Source organism: Syngnathus typhle, linkage group LG17 (genome assembly GCF_033458585.1).
Source record: "Syngnathus typhle isolate RoL2023-S1 ecotype Sweden linkage group LG17, RoL_Styp_1.0, whole genome shotgun sequence".
Classification (NCBI taxonomy): Eukaryota; Metazoa; Chordata; class Actinopteri; order Syngnathiformes; family Syngnathidae; genus Syngnathus; species Syngnathus typhle.
In genome coordinates this window covers 9,268,807-9,289,509 of record NC_083754.1, presented here as the reverse complement: position 1 = coordinate 9,289,509, position 20,703 = coordinate 9,268,807, and the positions used below count along the sequence as shown (strand labels likewise).

At 49.2% G+C, this 20,703-nt stretch overlaps 2 protein-coding genes across 12 annotated transcripts in view; one reads left to right on the top strand and one right to left on the bottom strand.

Annotated features, from left to right (window-relative positions):
* prkcab (protein kinase C, alpha, b) overlaps positions 1-3,890 on the bottom strand; it is a 48,927-nt gene extending 45,037 nt beyond the window's left edge. For 2 of the 3 annotated variants that reach the window (XM_061302313.1, XM_061302314.1), the window contains exons 1-2: positions 3,538-3,861; positions 3,440-3,471 (exon numbers count right to left, since the gene is read on the bottom strand). In XM_061302313.1, coding sequence (XP_061158297.1) covers positions 3,440-3,471; positions 3,538-3,707 — 202 coding nt within the window. In that variant the 5' untranslated portion in view covers positions 3,708-3,861. Of the gene's footprint in view, positions 1-3,439; positions 3,472-3,537 lie in introns of all 3 variants that reach the window. The other variant, XR_009718464.1, reaches the window with a different exon arrangement.
* Positions 1-20,703, top strand: part of cep112 (centrosomal protein 112) — an 82,648-nt gene that overhangs the window by 42,029 nt on the left and 19,916 nt on the right. For 3 of the 9 annotated variants that reach the window (XM_061302304.1, XM_061302302.1, XM_061302303.1), the window contains 21 exons: positions 2,454-2,503; positions 2,571-2,729; positions 4,542-4,647; positions 4,796-4,986; positions 5,097-5,260; positions 7,342-7,423; positions 8,738-8,809; positions 9,489-9,536; positions 9,609-9,683; positions 10,921-11,001; positions 12,404-12,503; positions 12,797-12,915; positions 13,113-13,256; positions 13,993-14,147; positions 14,331-14,460; positions 14,535-14,627; positions 14,710-14,769; positions 15,365-15,444; positions 17,311-17,446; positions 17,631-17,738; positions 19,986-20,168. In XM_061302304.1, coding sequence (XP_061158288.1) covers positions 2,655-2,729; positions 4,542-4,647; positions 4,796-4,986; positions 5,097-5,260; positions 7,342-7,423; positions 8,738-8,809; positions 9,489-9,536; positions 9,609-9,683; positions 10,921-11,001; positions 12,404-12,503; positions 12,797-12,915; positions 13,113-13,256; positions 13,993-14,147; positions 14,331-14,460; positions 14,535-14,627; positions 14,710-14,769; positions 15,365-15,444; positions 17,311-17,446; positions 17,631-17,738; positions 19,986-20,168 — 2,202 coding nt within the window. In that variant the 5' untranslated portion in view covers positions 2,454-2,503; positions 2,571-2,654. Of the gene's footprint in view, positions 1-2,453; positions 2,504-2,570; positions 2,730-3,881; positions 4,274-4,541; positions 4,648-4,795; positions 4,987-5,096; positions 5,261-7,341; positions 7,424-8,737; positions 8,810-8,860; positions 9,077-9,488; positions 9,537-9,608; positions 9,684-10,920; positions 11,002-12,403; positions 12,504-12,796; positions 12,916-13,112; positions 13,257-13,992; positions 14,148-14,330; positions 14,461-14,534; positions 14,628-14,709; positions 14,770-15,364; positions 15,445-17,310; positions 17,447-17,630; positions 17,739-19,985; positions 20,169-20,703 lie in introns of those variants that run through there. The other 6 variants (XM_061302305.1, XM_061302306.1, XM_061302308.1 and 3 more) reach the window with 6 other exon arrangements.

Genomic DNA, 20,703 nt, shown 5'->3' with positions numbered 1-20,703 from the left:
GGATATTCCAAAGCGTCGACGCCAAAGCTGGAGGTCCTCAAAACAAAAGGGTACAAAAGGAGCGCCGTTACTATGGCAACATGCGCCCCACCTCATCTGGCTGAAGTGATGTCTTTTGCTTGACTTTGAGTTGATGATAAAAGCTGAAAACATCAAGTATGGGAATGGGACTGAGCCATTTTGAGACATTCCATTTTGGCCATTTCGTAATCGGGAGAGAGAGAGATGTTGATGAAGACGTCCAGTCTGCACTTGGCTTCATTTGTTTAAACGCCTCTGCAGGTGCTGTTGTTTTGGTTAGTGACAGCCTGGAAAATTGCAAACGCCGGCACTAACAAAAGCGTGTAAGAGCACCTCCCTCCTGGACTCATCACGTCGGACTGCTCCTCCTTGGCTTTTTTGCCAACATCTTCTTCCTCCTCCTCCTCCTCCGTTGTGAGCCAGCCTTGCGTTCGGCCACTTTTCTTATTTCCAGACATAAGGCTATCCTCTCAAGTTTCCAGATGGCCGCGTTATTGCCCACAGATGCCGAAGTTCAGAAGCTGCGGGGAGGCGACCGCCACGGAGCGGACTACCAATTCACTTCCTGACGGTCTGCGAGAGACGTGGCGAAGGAGGAACCCATCATCCTTGGCATGGGCCCGGATTAGATTCCGATGGGTGCGATAGGCAGGAGCAACAACACTATTAAAATGACAGCCCTGCAATGACCGTTTTAAAAAATCTTTTGCTCGGGTCGCCTAACCCAAGTAAGTTCGGGCGACCACCTGGGACTGGACACCAGTCAGACAAGCATCTGCATAGGAATCCATGAGCAAAGCACTCGGCGACCTCCCCTTCTGATCTATGCAAAGCAACAAATAAAAGATGGAAATGCATGCGAACGGGGACACTCATTTATTCCTTCCCCGAATTAAAGGTTCAGCGGCTGAGTCACTCCAATGAAAATTTCTAGCTGAACCGCCGCAACGTATTTAAACGCCGCGAGCTAAAGTGAGACGCCAACAGACAGTCATATCCCGGATTATGGGGAATGTCACAAACCGGGAATTAAAAAGAAATCCTTGCAACTCTTTCCGGAGTTGGGCCAAATGGACCTTTCATGCTTGCTGAGGGCGTTAGCGAGCAGCTGCGCTGATGTTCGGCAGCAAACTTTGTACGTGCTACACTTAAGCAGGAAAACAAAACATTTCTAGAAAGGCTTCCCAATAAGAGACAGGCATTTGACTTGATCAGATTTGATTTTTAATGATGTGGGAAAGTTCTGAACTTGCTTGGACGCAATGCTGCCGCTTACAGGCAATGCTTAAAACCTGACTCGGATCGCAACGTCGGCAAAATGCTCAAATTTGGCCCGATCGCCGCCACGCCTGCTCATCTGGAAATAATGAGGGATGATGAAAAATGTGCCACGTTGCACTCAGGCGATGCCATTAGGCGTCTTTGTGTGCCGTGAGGAGTACATCACTTGCTTAAGCAGACAGCCGTCGTTTGCGGCCGAGCAGAACCGCACAGCACCTTTTTAGCAGCGAAAATTGAGAATGGCATGCTTTGAGGAAAAGCGCTTGACTAGCTAGATCATGGTGGGAAACCTCGGCCGACTGTTTTAGAATGCCTGAAGGGAGTCGATCAAGACGTCCTGCGACTCAAGTCATACTGCAAAGACAAGCAGCTTCAAACCATGCACCTCAAATGGGACTAAATCGGCTATGTTTACAATTTCTTCAATCCGATCAGGGTTCGGATTAAAATTGTGATCGGATTCACTGTTTCCATGGAGACAAAAAATATTGATCCGATTAGGACTCACATAAATCATTTTGACTTGCACATTTTGACGAAACCTTCCAAAGGTCAGTACAAAGCGTTTACAAATGAGGAAGCTTCGTCATAGACAAAATCTGCGTGTGTGTGTGCGTGCGCGTGCGTGTACGCTGGCGTGCGTCCGCAGCCATATGTTTACTTTGTTTACAATTCTATGAAATTGAATCAAGTCATTGACATCAAACTGTCACATTGCTATTTCTAATGTGCTCAGCCAAAATGAAGTGAATGAGCCTGAGATTCAATTTGAATAGAACCCGCCCCTTGCTGAGCGCCAATTGCTCGTCAATGTACAGGTGTGCCATTGCGAGGAGAGAGAAAGGCAGGTGAGCCGCTGCCATTTCAGGGCTGCATTCGTTCAGGGTGCAGGTTGCTTCTTTTTTTTTCAGCTTCTCACAACGCTTTTATGGTATGTTTTATTCATGCGCTGGCCTTCCTTCCTTCCTACCATAATTGTTGGCAGACATTTTTAAATCTCATTTGAAGCCTCTGGATGCCGGAGTGATTTCAAGGAATGTTTGTCACCTGAAAACGTGACTTTAGACAACTGCAGCACTGTGCAAATGCCGATTTGTGGAATATTTGTTTTGGGTAAAAGGCTGATGGTTCCACTTTTTTGCTCTTTGCAGTGCTTCACTGGTTTGTTTTCTCCTCTGTGCCGGTTTACCAGTAAAACAAGGTGAGTCTGATTGCAGCTTATTCCATTCCACTCAAACAACCACGCTACAGATCACGGAAATGTACAGATTCCCAACGCACGCAACCGGGTGACCGGTGAGGACCTCCCTTGGGACCCGAGCAACGTCTGGCAACCCGCGACACACAGCCAAATGGCCCGACGTGTGGAGATACTCTGGACTGGTCAGCCCTCAAAGCGTTCTGAACCAGCCGAGCAGCCAGGGGAAGTATGTCTATCCAGCGGCACCGCTGAGCAGTTCTGACATTGCCTAGTCTGGTTCTGGTAATCAAGACCCGAATGAAGGGCGCGACCCCCTTGTTTTTGAGCAAGTCTTTCAATTCCACCCTGAGGGGTCTTGGGTCTTAACTGACTTGCCATTTGACACCTGGTGGCCCCGCGACGCTGCCTGGCTTCCACAAGCTGGAGGGGAACCCGAGGAAGCAAAGGGGTCACCGCCCTACATCATCTATTCCAGAAATGGCCACGAGCGTGTCAGCTTTCTAATTGCCAAAACCAGTTACAGCCCTCGAGTTGTGCACCCACTGGTCGGGTACCACAACTATGCCAGGAAGCTCTATGTCAAGCACTAAAGACTTTGTCGTGAGTTGTGAACGTGTTGAGCGTGTGTGAATTAAAACGTACAAGTTTCGCATGGTTTCGCCTTTGCAATTAAAATCTTCTGCACACCACCTTAAAAAATGCGTGCTTCAAAACAAACCAAGTTGAGTCAAAAATTGGAGTGACAATTGACCCCAACTTCCTGGCTTGTTTTGCACAAACAAGGGCCAAGTTGACCTAACTTTCTGCGTCGATCCAATTTTGAAGCCAGCATTTTTAATAGTAGATTTTATTTGTAAAAAGGCAAAATGACCTTATAAATGGGCCACACACAAACAATTCAAAGTCTGCAACATGAAATAAATTTTCAAAGTTTACCTTGGCATTGGAAGCCCTGTTTGCCGAATCCCCTACAAGGCAAACAAACGAGTCAGCGCTGCGAGTACAAGTTGCGTTTAAGGTGAAGCGCAACTCACCATATGAAGTCCGTACAGTGGCTGCAGAAGGTCGGCTGCTTAAAAAACCTGGCGGTGAATTTGTGGTTTTTCACTTCGTGCACGTTTTTCTGCCGCAAAGCACCTTTGCGGGCGAATTTGTTGCCGACCCCAGCTGAGTCGTTATAATGTAAAAGGTGGTGATCAGCCATTATGGAAGAGGGTGGGGGGAGGGACCCAAAAAAAAAAAAAAAAAACAGCGTCAACTTGTGTGAAGTTATTGCCTCTTCACCGCAACTGTCAAGTGATGCGGTTCCTGCTGGAGCGCTCTTGACTGCTCGCACGCCTCCTCTCTGTCTGAGCCACGGCAACCACTGCAAGCGCTTCTTTTTCATTCACGCTGACGTTTACCACGATACGTTTAAAGACTGTCGGATTTTAATGTAGCCAGTGCTTCAATCTGTTACAAACCCGAGCACCGCGTAGACTGACTTGATATATTGCATATAAAGCACCGATTCTAACTAAATTTAAATTGTGAGCCCAATTGTCCCAATTTCAAATGAACACCAGCAACCAGAGTTTTACGAATTACAGTCTTTGAATGCAGCATATGCCACCGTTGCAAGTTGCAGTTTGACGTCGCTGTGTGGCCATAATCGGTACTACATTTTCAGTAAACTAAGGTTTCTATAACAACCGTTGTGGAAACCGGAAGTGGCGTAGGGCGGAGACGCAAAGATTTTGAATCAAACTCGGCACTGCAGCGCTTCTCAAGGTAACTAAAAACAAGAATTTATTCCGTGCTCATCGCGTTTGTTTTCACGCGCATGATGTGAATGTTGCATTGTAAGGAATGAAAATATCCGGCAATGGTTTACGCCAACATCCTTTCAGTGTTGCTTGTTAGCTTGCAGGCGCTGCAATGTTTTTGTTTGCTGTCAATGTCTTTCGGAGCCAAGAACGTGAAAATAACATTGTGTTATTGCGTGAATGTTGTGCTACAAGTGCCTTACAGCCCGAACCGATCGCGAATCTCGTTTCAGGACAGAATGAACCAAAATGAGAAGTCCCTGGAAAAGCTGAACTCTGAATTGAATAGTTTTGTTGTGGAGATGAAGCCATATGTCCTCAAACACCCCAAAAAGACCGGTACGAACTTATAGTCAAGGAGTTTGAATGACATCGTGACAGGCAGAACTTGTGCAGGAAATTTTCCAAAGTGTTGGAACCAAATTATAACCAAAAGTCAATTTTGCTTGACCATCCTCCCCACCCCGGGTGTCTTTGTCGGTGACAGAGCGCCAGCACTGTGCCTTGTGGGTCAAGAAGCTGTGCGAGCCGGCAACGTGTAGTTCAAGTCTAGCGAGTCACGAGAACCGCAATCTGCATGCCCGTCTGCTTCTTCACATGCTCAAGAGAGGCGTCCTGGAAGGCCCATTTGCCAGCAAACCGCAACGCGGCAGCCTCAAGTCGCTACCCGCTTACATGGTAAGATATCCAATTGCGAGGACAAAACGCACTTTTGGGCGTCGAAACGTTGTGAATAATGCCGACTGTCTGAGAAGTCCTAAATGGGCTCTTTTGTGTGATGTATTTAGTCAATTTACTTTGACGAGCCACCCATCGGAGGTTCGCTGGAGCGCAGCAAGGTGACTCTACCTGACTGGGTGGCGGCAGAGCTGGATGACGGCGCCCAGGACAGTTTGGCTGTCCCCTTGCTAGAAGACAGAAGCGCTTCGGGTCCAAGCACGGCTTTTCCCAGGTACGCTTTTTGCTTCACATTGTCCTTGTTGAAGTCGCTCACCACGGTGGACATGAGACATGTGAGTGCACGCCAACGCCAGGCCTCTCGTAGTATGCGTCTCCTGCCTGCGCTTGCTTGCGATGCTCCTTCATCTGCATGAAAACGTTGCACCTGGGGGCTTCTTTTCAGATTGCCTTCGTCGAGTATTTGCTCAACGGTGCCGTATGTGAAGAGCGGAAGGCATTGCCCACTCCTTACATCACTTTGCCCGAGCTGTCTATTTGGACTTTTCAAGGCGCAAAACAGCACCAGAGCTCCACGAGCTGCTCATCTCAGCTCCTCTTGTTTTTTTTTTTACTTCATCTTGCAGGTGCTCTCCTTTCTGCGCTTTTGGACTTGTTGAGGAGAATGCTCAACAACACATTAGCTCGCTCATGTGATGTGAGCTCTTTTTTTTTCCCCACATCCAGGTTGAGCTAGACTCGAGCTGCTAGAGCAGGGGTCTCAAACTCCAGTCCTCGGGGGCCGCATTCCTACATGTCTTCCAAGTTTCCCTCGTTAAACACACCTGATTCAAATGATCAGTTCATCCTCACGTTCGGCAGGAGCCTGATAATTGAATCAGGTGTGTTTAACGAGGGAAACTTGGAAAACATGTAGGAATGTGACCCCCGAGGACTGGAGTTTGAGACCCCTGTGCTAGAGCGTATCTCAGATGACTTTCCACATGGCCTGCTCAGTCAATCCTTAAAACCCATCATAAAACACATTTTTACTCTTTGGCTTTGCATAAATAGAGTGAAGTTGATGAAAGAAAATGTACTAGTAGTCGAGACATATTTTCGTTCTCCTCGTATTTTACTGCCCCCTGGTGGCCAAGACAGCAACATAGCCGCTCTCTGGCATGCTGATTGTTTCTGCTGAATTATTTCCCCTCAGTGACGCAACAACGGAGCTAATTTAAAGGTTGAGGTCAGCTGAGCAACAATTGGCGCTGTTTATACAACATTGTGAAAGCTTCCAGTGGAAACCTCTTGAAGACAGTCGTGCAGTCCTCCAAGACACCACAAGGTGGAGTCACTGGCTCATATGTTGTGGAAACAAATACATCATCCCAAGCAGCTTTGGCGATGAGTGAGCAATCAGCTCACTTTTCGGTAACGTCACAATCCCGTCAACCAAGGGTGACCGTGTTAGAAAGAAAGCAAAGCAAGCTCATCATCTTGCTCCCACTGTCAAGTTCACTGCTGAGTTGAGCTGATGGCTCCTCTCTTGGGCCTCCTTTTTATGTCCTTGTTTTTCCTCCCCTGTGCGTCTCTGTCTCCCATGTGTGTGCTTTTCATCCTCATGTGAGAACTTTTAACCTTTCACCCCATCTCCTGACGTTTTTTTCTGTGATAGTCGTACCCTACTTGCAGCGTCAAAAAACTCTTTGGCTGGCTCAAAGGGGTGTCAGCTTGGTTCTGCGTCCCAAGGTCAGACTGATTTCCTGGTGCTGCACCTGGAGGTCAGTCTGGTGCACTCATGTCAGGCTACTTTAATCAGACGAGCTGCAGCTTCTGAGGCTCTTCGTAGTCATCTCCTTGCGTGCGTGCGCGTAACTCTGACCTGACTTGCCACAGCTTTGATCTCAGAGCCTCAGACTACAGACACATCTGATTCAATTATCCTCATCCACCTGTTGACTTCGAGGCCCGAGATTGCGTAGCTGAACCCCCACCCGTGCACCCCCCGCTCCAAGTTTCACGGCTGTAACTGCAAGTCAGGCTGCAGCTCAGACGTGGTCGCGCAACGTGAGCAGGCCAATGAAGCAACATAAAGTCATGACCAACTTGATTTGCCTCTCAGCCTTGAAATCAAGTGAAGCTTGTGGGTCTGAGCACGGAATTAGCTTGCGGCATTGCTGTGACAAGGCGGTTGCTGATTGAGGCGTGCGGAGAAGTGCAGCTGTTTGTCCAACTGGGATCAGATGCAAAGTGTGCAAGGGGTGCCAGAAGTCACTGCACACGCCAAGCCAGGCGGGCTGCCAACCCAACTCAACCAAACTCACGCTTTGTCTTTTGCCCCCATGTTCTCCCATGAACACGGCTGCATTGCAGGTCCGGCCAGGTGACTGAGACCCTGCGAGAAGCTGGCGCCTCCGGCCCACGCGAGCCCTTGGCCATACGCGAGGCCAAAGCGGTGAGGATCCTGAACTCGCTTCCCCGTTCTGCGTAGCGTCCTGTACTTTTACTGTCTGTATGCACACTGGCTTTTATTCGTTGTGTTATCTATATTTATTATTTATTGTTACTCTTATTATTTATTGTTTGTGCCTTCTTGTTTTTTATATTGCGTCGTTAACTTGTCTATCGTGTAATATGCCTTGTCACCGTGGGATAGGGAAAACGTAATTTCGATCTCTTTGTGTGTCTCGGCATGTGAAGATGTTGACAATAAAGCAGACTTTGACTTTGACTTTGAGTTCATGCGGCCGCCGTCAAGGCTTTTGAGCGGCGGCTCCGTACTTGCCAGAGATTTGGCATGCCACCTCAAATTACTGGCAGCAATCCCGCAGGTGCCGACACAAGCGATTGGCTTTCTTCTTTCATGTGGGCCGTTTTTGGGGAAAGCCCGGAAGTCCGTTTCCCACCAACGTCCAGGAAATTCCCACAACGTATTTGGTGCCGTGGCTTTTCCATTCCCTGACACCTTGGCTAAACTTAACAAGTTGACGTCTGGTCCTAGTGTCAGTCTTCTGAGAATTTTCCTCCTTCAAACTTGTCGCTTGAGTAAGCGACGCTTGCATCAACACGGTCCCTTGCAAGTAGAAACGATGCAGCGTCAAACAAGTCCAAATGAGGTTATGCGAGGGTGCGTCACCATCTTAGCTGCATTATTCCCCTTCGGTGGAATTGCTGGCGTGACCGGAATTTTGTGGGACCACCAAACATCTGGAGAGGGAGAAGCGTGACGGCACACTGGGTGGCGAGATGGCAGATAACAGACGGGTACAACGCTATCACTGTTGGAGGGCAACACCTGTGGGCGAGGGGGTTAGCGTTTGAAGGGGCAGATTTTGTAACAGCCGCCCACAGGATACTCAAGGCCACACCTTCAAACAACTGCTGTATGCTACAGTCACTTTTGGACAAAAAATAATGTTGCAATAATGCAAACTACCGTAATTTTCGGACTATAAGTTTTTTCATAGTTTGGGTGGGGGGGGGCGACTTATACTCAGGAGCAACTTCTATACATATATATGTTTTTTTTTTCACTTTTTTGGGCATTTTATGGCTGGTGTGACTTATACTCCGGTGCGACTTATAGTCCGAAAATTACGGTATACTTTTTATAGGCCACAAAGTCGACTGCTCGCAATTTTTGTTGTTGTTGCCAAAAGCTCGTCATCTTACTCAAGTGTTCCTCGGGCCAAAGTGCCAATCACAGTGCTTGTTCCCAATTTCCTTGTTTGATTTCTTCATCTGTATTTAATTGCCAATTTGCATTTAGCAGGTGGATATGGGACAGACGTCTCCCGCCGACAGCAACCTGGAGGCTCGCTTCAACGGCTGGAACCCAGCGGTGAGTCCAGAGGCGTGCTGAGAGCGCACCTGTAAGCCTCAGCGAGCGTGCCAACATCGGCGGGTCGTCGTGAAACTCAAGCGCTCTCTGTCTTGTGCGTATTGTATCGTTGTGGCATATGTGCTAAAAGCTTTACAGAATTCAAAATTGTGTAAAATGCGGCTGGGCCTGTTTTATTCCCGACAGACCTTACTGACAACGCTTATTGCTTGGCTCCGCTTCCCCCTCCGCCACCTCTTCCAGATCAGCAGATGTGTCTCGGCCTGTGTACGCAACCGAAGCGCTTGTAGTCAACACAAGTTGTTGGAATTGCCGCTGTCCTTCAAAGCGGCCTCCTCATCGGGATCCGCAGCCGAGACGAGCCAGCGCTCGCTCTCGGGAGGCTTCGACTCGTCTGAAGCTGCTCAAATTGCTGGAACCAAATTGGCTCGGTGGACATACTGGACACTTCAAGATTGCCCGAGATGGCTTTTGGTTTCTTTCGGTCGTTCTTCTTCCAAAGATGCAAACTTTTAGTCCGCTATCTCTTTTAAATGCATTTTTGTTAAAGCGGCAGATTAAAAACTTTACCTCAATCTTGAGCGCTTGAAGTCGAGTAAAAAAAAAAAAAAAAAAAAGTGTCTGCGTGGCGCGCCATGGCCACACGGTCTAACGCCAGGCTTTTTTTCTTCTCCTTCAGATGGAGAACCCAAAGTACCTGCGAGAAAAGATGATTCCCTTGTCGCCTGTAAGTTGTCCCACGTGGCCAACCCAATGAACATGTCGCACAAGCACGGCTTCCTCGTTTTGGTTGCCGTAGATTTTCAAGTCCAGCCCGGTTCGGAGTGCCACCTTAACGGATGATGTGCACTTACGGCTGCTGGAGAGCAAGCAGGTATGTTAAAGCCAGCCCGATGCTTCCTGACAACAAATAATTCAGAACACCAAGGTAGGGCTAGCAGACCGCATCGCCATTGTGGTGTTTAATTATTTTGAACACAAATGGTGGAGCAACACACATAGATGTTATGACTATTCTTATAGTAAAATGGATTTTGGACTTGTATCACTATCAATGGCAGTGAGTGAATTCATTATATCCTGCCAGCCCAGTAGAAATGTATCTTGCATGTCAATGACTGTAAATGACCAAAAAGCATTTGGACAAACAGCAAGAAAGGTTGCGGAAATGGCCCAGAGGTAGCCGAATGATGCGTCCTGACAGTCACATGGCACAACATTTCACATCTCTGACAAGACAAAAGACTATGCACGGAAGCAAGCTTGCTTTTCAAGCTCTGCAGACAGCCCCTCCCCCAAGGAAAAAGACCTTGACCCCGCGCCGGTTCCGAGGACAACCGTTTCCGTCTTTGCCTCCCCCGTACGCGCTCGTTCACGCGCACCCTTTCTTAGCTCCTCTCATCCTTTCAAGAGCAAAGTGTCAAAAAACATGGCATCTTACATTTTGCCAGCTCCGACTGTGAAGAAGAGAGGCGGGGAATAAAGCAACGCCACCCAGACAGGCCGATTGAAGGCGCTTGTGAAGCCTTAGGTGTAGCGCACCAATCCCGCCGCCTTTTACGTATAAACAAGTTTTGAACGTCTCTGATCTAGTTTGACAAAGTTTCTCAAAAGAGCATTTGAAGAGTGGCTGAGAAAGTGACACCTTCACATTTTTTTCTTGCTTGCCATCCATCCATTTTTGAATCAGGTCTGTGCCGACACTCCCGCTTTTCAATCGCCGCCATCTCACGCTTGCCCGTCCTTGCTCTGGCAACTCTCTTGTGCTCCTGCGCCAACAATTGGCGGCAGACCAAGAAAAAAAAATGGAACAGCCTCAAGGGGACAGTCATCAGAGGGAAGTGGTATTTAACCGTGATCAAGTGCTGAGGGGAAATGACATCAGGATCGTGGTAATGATTAATTTCATTGGGAACTCGATATTTGTATCAGTTATCGAAGAATCGCTTTTGTCACGTTTTTTATGAATGGAGCTTGTTGTGTTCCACGGGTGAGGGAAGAGTGTTCCACGATGCAAGCCCCACCTCACATTCGCACACGTGTCATGTCACGCTTCACTCCTGTGGTTTGATAACCAAGACGTCTTTGTTTATGACTTGGCCTGTTTGCAGCTGGACCTCAAAGTGTTGGAGTCCAAACATCAGGAGGAGAAACTAAGAATGCAGCAGAGACACGAGGCCGATGTTGACCAAGTGAGAACGCAACAACAATGCATTTCACTTTCAGCTTTCTTGATGGCGACTAACTTGAGTTCAGCTCTGACCTGGTTGTGAGTTTGCGTTTTCGCGCTCGCCACCAGAGTGACTGCGACTTCAGGGCCACAATGATTTCTTATCTCCACTTGGTTACTAATGAAAAGGAAAGGACTCCCCTCCCCCCCCCCCCTCCCCCAATATTCTCTTCAAAGCGCCGGGGATGGTTTACTTCACACCGGGTGCCCATCAGATAAGCACCTGCTATCTGTCACATCCACCGCAGGACTTTCCTTTACGGCGACAGAAGCTTTTTATTAAAACGGGGGGAAAAAAATCTCTGGCGACTTTAAGATGCCCGTCCCTTTGTGCTTGATGAGACGCAATGACAGCTCGCTTCTCCCTCGAGCTTCTTAATTTAAGACAGATGGCGACTTGTGTCCAATTTCATTTCCTCTGAATGCGACTCTGTGTTCCATCTAATGGCTTCAAAGAGAAGCCATTTTGAGGCACTCTCTTGACGAGCCTCATGGAAGCTTTCATTTTAATTAGCCACATTTCGATAATGCAAAGGCCAACCAAGGACGTCAGCCTCCGCCAACCGCTTTATGTGACTCTCCAACTGTGTCCAGACTGGAGCGAGGCAGAGGTATCAAAAGGAAGACCAAGCCCCAAATTGGCCACCTAAAAGCCGTCCCGTGCACTGTCTCTGGCCCGGCCTTTTTTCTAAAAAATTATTTTCTCTGGGTTGGTGAAATGGGCTGGAAAAAATGGGGTCTCCCGAAATGCGTGATGGCGTTTGCTGCGGCCACTCGCTCTTCCTTTCATCACCCATGTCCATTTCATACCAAGAATGACAGCATTAGCTGTTCAAGTATGCTGCCATGGTACAAAAAAATTCAGTCATTTCGGCTGTGAAATCTTTTGGTGATCTGTTTTAACAATGAAATGGGAACGCCATTTTCAAGGAACATTTTGTCATGGTATGGGGTACATACGTCTAGCCGCCATGCTTTTGACGTGCTTTCTGAACTCGTGCCACACCAACCCCCCACGGTCTCGTTGACTAATTGCGCACAGATGGCAGCATCGTGTATGTGTAGTTAGCACGTGGGTGCAGTTAGCACACGGTGGCACCTCAGTGCAGGTGCCGTCTTCCTCATTTGCATGTGGCACCCCGAGAAAACTGAGAGGCTGAGCGGTCCAAAAAATGCCACTCGGTTGTCACAAGCCAGACGATACAACATTATTCACAGGCATATATTCTTTAGCATCTGTGAAGAAAGACTATTATTGCTGTGGCTTACTGAGGGCTGAGCTCCTCAACGCTTGTCGCTTTCCCAATATCTTTGTCGCCATTTCAATGCATCACTTTGCACTGAATAATTATGGCCCTGCTCAGATCCTGCACCGAAGGAACGTGGAGCTTGATGAGCTGAAGAGTCGCTATCGGGCCCAACAGAAGGAATCTGAGGAGATGATCCACAAACTCAAGTGGAAAGGTGAGTTATGATGGGGGAGGTCACAGGATTGCAGGGTTAACCGCTAGGATGTTTACCGTAATGTCAGAGTGAAAGTGCTTCGGTTCCTGCATGGTGATGCTCAATCCAAAACATCGTCCTGTAAAATGTTGTCATGCCTAGCTTGAAATCTGGAGCCGCTATTGACTGGATTCACCATCATTGCATTAGAAGGCATACAGGAAAACGTCTCTGTGTCCTGCATACCCTGAGGCCCATCCTGACTGCTCGTTGTGCCCCCCCCCCCCCCCCCCCCGCCTCCGACTCACCCGCAGTTCAAAGTGTACTAAAGGAATCCGAGGTCATCCGCGAGAGCAAAGACAAGCAGATTGCAGAGCTGAAGAAGATGACAGATCTGAGTGCCGACGGCTTGAAAAATGAGTGGGAGAAGAAGGTAAAGTTGAGGCGCTTGCATGTGCTGCTCCAGCCTGAGCCAAAGGCAAAAAATAAAAATGTACACTCGCATAAGACTCTGGATGAATGTCACTGCCAGTTGTCAGTAGAAGCTGGAGTTCCCAAACTTTGTTGCAAATGGTGTTTATGTTCCAAGAAATAGAATCATTCAACTTGATGTGATGCTTCCATAACCAGCTGCTTGCAGCAGTGGCCGAGGTAGAGAAGGAGAAGTTCCAATTGCAGGAGCAGCACACGGACAACATCCAGGAGCTGCTGGAGAGCACCAAGCGGAGGCTGGCCAAGATGGAGGCCGACTATTACGCCCGCTCGCAATCCACTGTGAGGACACAATTTTGTGTGTGTGTGTGTGTGCGCGTGCGTGCCACAGGGAATGTCGTTTAGCTCCCACGAGAGTGTCCAGGTGGAGCAGGCCGAGCCGGGGCAGGTGCTCCTCATCTCCTGCCAAAGTGTCAAAACGTGGCAACGCAACACAGGCCTCTTTCTTGCTCCTTTCTTAGCCTGCTGCACTGCTAGCACCCCCTCCACACACACACACACACACACACGTGCTGTCGTCGTTCCACCCCACTCCTGCTTGCCATCTTAAATTAGAAGCCCATCAACAACCTTAGATTGTATGTCCTCAAAGTGGGCCCCAGTCCATTTTATTTTGTTCTATTTTTTTTCTAATGTTGGTCTAGTTGAGCGTGTTCCTAGTTTGCTGTAAGAACGTCCCAAAATAGCATTGAAGCGAGGTTGCGCTTTGAAACGATGCTAAAAGTAGAGCTTGAAGTTCAAAGCCTCGACACTTCCCAATCTGCCATAGTTGCCATAGTTTTTTCGTTTATAGTGGTGGTGGGGGGTCTTCTAAGAGACTGACACGATAAGATCTTTCCCATGCTGGCTGCCGCAGAGCTGCTTCGACCTTTGGCACAGTTTATGTAGTGAAGATGTGTTTTGCTTTTGATGACTCATATCTTGGAAGAAAATCAGTGTGAGAGGAGTTTATTTGAAGTCGCCGCAAGTTCAGACTTACTGGACTTTACTTCTCTGGGCGTGCGCATGTGCTCGGCAGGCACAAACACTGCACGAGCTGGAGCGGCAAGTGGCAGAGCAGGTGGCCCGAGCGGAGAAGAGCAACGCCTCACTTCACAAGGCCATGCAGGAGAAGGCCCAGCTGGAGGTCGCCCTTGCCGCCATCGGTGCCCAACTGCACGAAGCCAACACAAGGTTTTAGTATTTAGCCAAATATGAAATGTCCCCAACGGCTCCTTGTGTGGCTCCAAAGCTGCCATAGTGTGCCATTTTGTTGACTGGCAACCGGCCCGCTGTCTCTTGCCCCCCAAAAAAGTCCTGCTCGTGGCCAACGTGTTGAGTGAGAGCCAAGTTGTATTTGTGTATGGCTGCTTGCAGACTGGCGGCCCTCCACAAAGAGAAGGACGAGCAGAGCGCGTCGTTTGGGGAAACCTTGCGCAAGTTCCGAGCCAAAAGTGAGGCCGACGTCGAGCGTTTACGCGGCGAGCACGCCCTAGCTGCAGCTAAGGTGAAAACTCCGAAATGCAAGGGCAACAACAGCGGACAGGATGAAGCAAACTCAGATTGTTTTCACTCTTGCAGGCCTCTGAGGTGATGGAGGACTTTGAGAAGACACTGGCTGAACTCAAACAGCAGCTCCTCGTCAGTGAACATCAGCACCAGACACAAGTACGGGTACGATAATTACCAGGCACATTGATTGATTGATTGATCGATTGATTGATTACATGTCGCACTCTTGTCGGCCTCACATTAGGATCAGGATTTGAAGGCCCAAGAGGAAAAAGCCGAGTTACAGATCAGCTATGACAAAAAGGTGCGTGCTCCTCCAATAAAACTCCGACTTGAGCAAACCTGGATTTGGGTCCAGATGAAAGTCTAGAGTTCCCCGTTCTCCTCTTGCCTGTTGTTAAACCAGAGCTGATCGAGTGGCAGTCTTGAAAGAAAAGCCCACGAGACAGCGCTGGTTGCCACGAGCACGCACGCTCTCAATGTGGAGAGGTCCTCTTCAAAGCACTCGTAAAGTGAGTGGCCTTGGTTAATGAGCTGAGCTGGACCAGACTTTTTAGCTTGAGATCAGGTTTAAAGACTGGACTGCACCTGGGTCATCTTCAAAGTACCACCTGCAAGAACTTAAAGCAGAGCCCTGCACGCTGACTTAATTGAAGTCCCTTCAGATGAAAGCCAGTCACGCCGTCTTGATGATTTTGCAACGGTCAAGGCCACATGCTCACAACTTGTCTGTCGTGTGCCATGAAAAGGGGCTCGTTTGCTGGCTCGCTCATATGGCGGCCAGAACAGCGCGCGATGAGAGGTCCCGATGGGCAGAAATGCACCCTTCGTGTGAGCTCGGCGGGCCGGCGTGTGCACAAGGTCACGTGCACATGCTCACCTTTCGCTTCCCTTCTCAGGTTCTGGTGCTGCACAATGAGGCAGAGGAAGAGAAGAGCCAAGCCAAGATGAAGATAGACAAGCTAGAAGAGGCTCTCAAGTATGCAGAAATTGTTTTAAATGTGTGCTTGCAGTCTGCTGCTGTTTTAGTTAGCAAACTGAGTGTTTGTGTCTATGAACTACGTAAAGCAAGTTCCATTTGGAATGTCTTACGTTCGCCGCCAACCATTCGTTTCCATCTGCTACTGCATCCATTTGAGGTTTTGCTCCACATTGCCATAGCAACAACAGCCATCACTACAAAGCGACGTCAAGGTGGAGTGCGATAAACATTCCATCAGATTTTGAGGAATTCATTTTCAACACGTTTTGCAGATGTTTTTCTGATGCTTTGGTTGCTCAGTTTGAAATATCTGTGATACGTGCAAACATCCAGCCAACCCTCTGCGTGACGCATTTCGGCTCAAGTAACTCAAAGCGCAACGACAGCGAAGTGTGCGTGAAGGAGCTTCAAGCGATGTGGAGGGCCAATTGAAAGCCAACAACAATCAAATTCCAACTGTGTGTGTGTGTGCGTGTGTGTGTGCGCGTGCGCGCGCCACTTCTATCTTTTGACAGCAGTCCTTTGCTCTGTCCTTATTTCCTTCTGTGGTCTGTCTTTTAATCTGCATCCATCCTTCCTCCCCTCTCTTTGTCTTTCTCTAGGGATGTGGATGAAAACCAAGTCTGGTTGATTTTCTTTTACGGAAGACGCTGAATATTTCAGTTTTGTCTCTTACATTTTCTTTTCACTTTCCTCTATGAAGCGCGTGTGGATTCGTTATCATTCCATTTGGATGAAGTCACAGACGCTGACTGGCTGGCTAGCAAACGCTTTCAGACAAGTGGCAAGCAAAGGCTTCTGTATTTGAGAGCGCTTTCCTTGTCGGCTGTGCGTCATGACTTCCATCACACAGTCCATCCAACGTAGCATTGGGAGCAAACATGACAAACTTTTAACCGAGCGGTTTGAAGAGCCCGACATTTTTGTTTCTTTGGCTTACTGATGCGCAACGGTGGCAATGCCGGACCTCTCCCGCCCTTGTTGGAAAATTCCCACGCCCCTTTGGGACGGCGTTTCTCCTTCACCTCTCTCTTGTGCCCGCTGAGAATTTTCGGATGAGAAGACTTCCTGTTTAGCAAAGGCACATCTTTAATTTGCGCCTGCTGTCCTGAGCGGGGATCCGTTTGAGGGCGCCTGCGTGTGTCTTGCTGCCAGGCCTCCGCACTGCGTTTTCTGCAACCTCTCATCTTGGCCTGTCGCTCTGTTATTGACGGTGACGCGCTGTCTGCCACTCTCGCGACCACACACACGCCAAAAAAGTTATTTTCCCATGGTAGGCCGTTGCTGCCGTGCGGTCGGCGGCGACTCTTTGGCTTTGCATGGTTTTTGAAGTTTCCTCCTCGGAGGTCACTCACGGCTTGGCTTGGTACAGGCGTTCCGACCGCTCATTGGCTAAGCATGCTTGTCACTCAAGTTCTCAACAGCCGTTTGTTTCCGCTTGCTTCTTGATGGCTGGCTGGGCGGACGGGCGTCCTCCTTGCTCTCATCTGCTGGTACTTGCATTGAGTCTGATTAATAATTACAGAGGACGCAAGATTGGGAAAGGGAATTTGGAGGGGGGGGGCAATTTCTTTGTCGTTTGATGTCCAACATGAGAGAGACCAAAATTACAAAGCGAGAACCATATAAAGAGACACGAAAGCGCATATATTTGTTTTGCAACCCTCAGTTGCCGTTCCTTTTTCACGCTCACAGACTCAATCGTGTGTCAACACATATCGCACAATCGCCAACTTTGTGTTGTTGTTGTGATTGGTTTCAAATGCTGCACGGGAGAAGGTCCAATCGGGATCATAAGATGCGTCAAGATTTTCAATCCCGTTTTCTTTCTATGTTGACGCCTGTCTGGGTTTTTGTTGACAGAGACGCCAAAAAGCAGCTGGACGAAAGTCGGGAGAGCCACAAGTTGCACCTGCGCCGGGCTGATGCGGCGCTGGAGCAGTTGAGGAGCCAAGTGAAGCTCAGCTCCGACCAGGCCGAGGCCCAACTCAAGCTGCAGGTCTGCCGCCGCAAGCGCAAACTTCTTTGATTTCGTCCATTGAGACCTCTGCTCATGCGACAGGACCCGCATACAGAAAGTTTGGAGTATTCATTATTCATCACTTCGACTGCTGATGAGTCTTTTTAGATTTGCAAATGGACTATTTTCACAATGTCGTTTATCGTGTGATGTTGTGCTGCAGATGGAGAAGATGGAGGAGGAGCTGCAGCATTCCAGGTGCCTCCGTGAAAATCAGTCAAAAGAGTTCTCCCTGCAACTGGACGCCATCCAACAAAAACACCAGCAGCAGGTCTGTGTTGACTTTTCAACGTGGCAGAAAGCATTTTTTGTCTCGCCGCGGTGACCAACACCCGAGTGGGATCATCTTATTATCCCCCCCATCATGATGAGAGACACGCTTTTGATTCGGATACCATGGCATCTGAATAGTTTGTCGCCAAAGAGCGACAGTGAAAAACGAAGGTAATTGCGTGGCAGATGCACCATGACCTTCTACTGGCATGCTTCCTCTCCGCTTGGAGGCGGAGAACGCAAGTCATTTAAATCTCGCTCGCTGATAGGATGACATCATTGACGGCGCCCTGGATTCAATTAATATCTGGCTTGGGTTGTTATCTGTGGAAGCCACGTAAGAATCAATTCTTCTCCACTTGATTGGCTTCGTTCTGCTCGTGACATGATTGTCACACGCTCGACTGGCAAAATAAATCGAAGGGCTCAACTCACGACCACGCTAAAGATGCGCAAGATGTTTTCTTTGTCAGTGGAAAGATTTAGGTGGCTAAATTCACACTTTCCAACCATCAAAGGATTATTTGTGGAATGAAAGCGACTCGAGTGTGGTTTTATCGGCACTTTGGATGCCAACTTCTCATTTTCACTCTTAGGCCTGTCTCGTGAGGAAAAGGTATACCATCAAAGATTGCAGAGTGGCGGGGGTGCGCTTGACAGCAGGCGACGCGGGTTAGCAGCACATCAGCCACACTTTTGTCTTGGAGATAAAAACGTCGAGAGATGAAGGCCCGCTTGTCTGTGTGACGGCGATGCAAGCGAGCGACATTCTTGCTGATTAAAGGGAAAGCGGGAAAGATATTTGTGGGACGCTGTCATCCGTCCTGTCCAAATCAATGCGCGTTTGAAACTCAAAGAGTGCAGTTAGCAATTCGAAGGAAGGTTGGCGACATTCACATTTTCAAATGCGCTCTCGAGAGGCTTTTCATGAACAGTGCGCTTTGTCGCGTGCTTTGTGTTGCTTTCCGTGCTGCTTCTGGCCGGACGAGCGTCCTGCGATGCAGATTGTCGCAACGCGGAACGCAAAGACACAAAAAGTCCCCTTTTCTACTCTCGGTCACAAACACGTGGGGTGTTGGTGTTCTGAGCGTGGGCCTGAGTTGCATCGAAGGAAGGTGCGCATCAATTGACCACAGCTGCGCTGCGAGTGGCAAAGACGTTGCCGCTCCGCCAACAAGAGTGTTGCTCATTGCGTTTTGTGACTGGCTTTGTCTGTTGTCACATTGCTCACCGATTCCAAGGGATGAAATCACTTTGATCCCACCACAATTGGCCTTTTCAGAAGCCGTGCGACAAAGAAAGCCCCAGGCTCGGTTTTTGCCCACGAAAATGAAATGAGCATTGTGGTAGTTTTCACAAGAGTGAGGGTGGAATCCGGCCTCCCATAGACGGCCGCTCATTCATTGCCTGCTCTGAATGGTGCGCGAGGTCCGGAGACGGCTTTAGGCACAGAGCAGGCGTTGAGCGTGGAGACGCCCGATCTCTCGGGCCAGGTAGGGTGCCGTCAAACACAATGCGCCAGGGGGATTAGCGGCCCCTCGCTGTCCTCCCGGGAGGAACGGGGGATGGGGGGGGAGTACAAGTGAGCGGAGCCTGGGAAAAGGCTGGCCGGCTGCTGGCAAGACTCACCTCTCAGCAGGTGACTTTGCTCTTAGTTGCGATGGGCTGCCAGCTCGCCTAATCTTTCCCACAAGAAGATGCAACCAGCCTCATCTCGAGACGCCATGCAACATGACTTGTCGAATGGGCTTAGCATTTTGCTACTAGCAAAGTTCTCTCAGTCAAGTTGCCGCCGTTTCTTTCTGTTTTTGCCAACGTCATTTCTAAGCCGATTGTCACGTGCTGTCAGGCGCTTAGCATGGGGCACGGGCTCGTTGCAGCGGCCAGATGGCGAACCCCTGCCAGTTTCCAAACGAGATGTTCTTTTATATGCCGATCATAGAAGGGGGGGGGATGATTGCAAAAGCGACGAATGGCACGTTCAGGGCCAGCCTCCACGGGCAGGCGAGGTGACAGGGCGGAGGGAGGGAGCCAGATGTACACACGCCACCTCGTGACCACCATGCAAAGACGCAAGGGAAACTTTTTGGAGGTGTTGCCGCCGATTGGACCAGAGGAGCCTTGGCGGAGGGACGGACGGACGGACGGACGGACGGACGGATGAACGAACAAGTTGTCATGACGACGAAGTCTGCCGAGTGTGTGTTGGCTGATGAAGTCTTTCTTTGCCTGCCTGTCCAATCAGATGGCTGAGCAACGCATGCAGCACGAGCAGGAGCAGGCGCGCCTGCGACAGCAGCATTGCGCCCAAAAGGACAGCCTGGTCCTGGAGAGCCAGCGGGAGGTGCGCAGCCTGGAGAGCCGGGCCAGGGCCGCCCTGCACGCGCACCAGGAGCGTAGCCAGGAGTGGAGGAAGCGCGACGGCCAGGTAGGGGGTCCCCGCTCGGCCACCTTGGACCCGCCCGCTCTCCTGTCGACCGCCGCTTCCTATGATGCCCGCCCGCCGTTTCAAAAGCACAGCGGGCTATTGAAATTCTGGCCGAGACATTCAAACGTGCTTGAATCTTTCTTGCGGGAAAGAAAGTGCGCGAAAGAAAGTGGGAATTACCGCAGCACAAGAATTTTTAATAGCGATCAATTAAAACAAAGGAAAGTGACGGAGATCAATTGAGCCCGTCTTTAGATTTTATTGATGATATTTTTTTTTACAAATGATTTTTGTGGGAGTGAAATTTGGAAAGCGGCGGTCGTTAGTTGTTTGGAAAGCATTTCTATCTTCTTTTTTTTTCTTTTTTCTCCCCCTTTGTGGTTTAGCTTCTTGAGATTTTAGTTTGAGTTTGTTTAGTCGGGCTCCCTTTGCAACACGGACTGTTGAGCAGGTGCCACAAGCCAGATGATGATTTTATTTCATTTTGTATGTTTGCGGCCAAATTGGCGGCGGCTCTTCATCCCGTTCGCCGTTT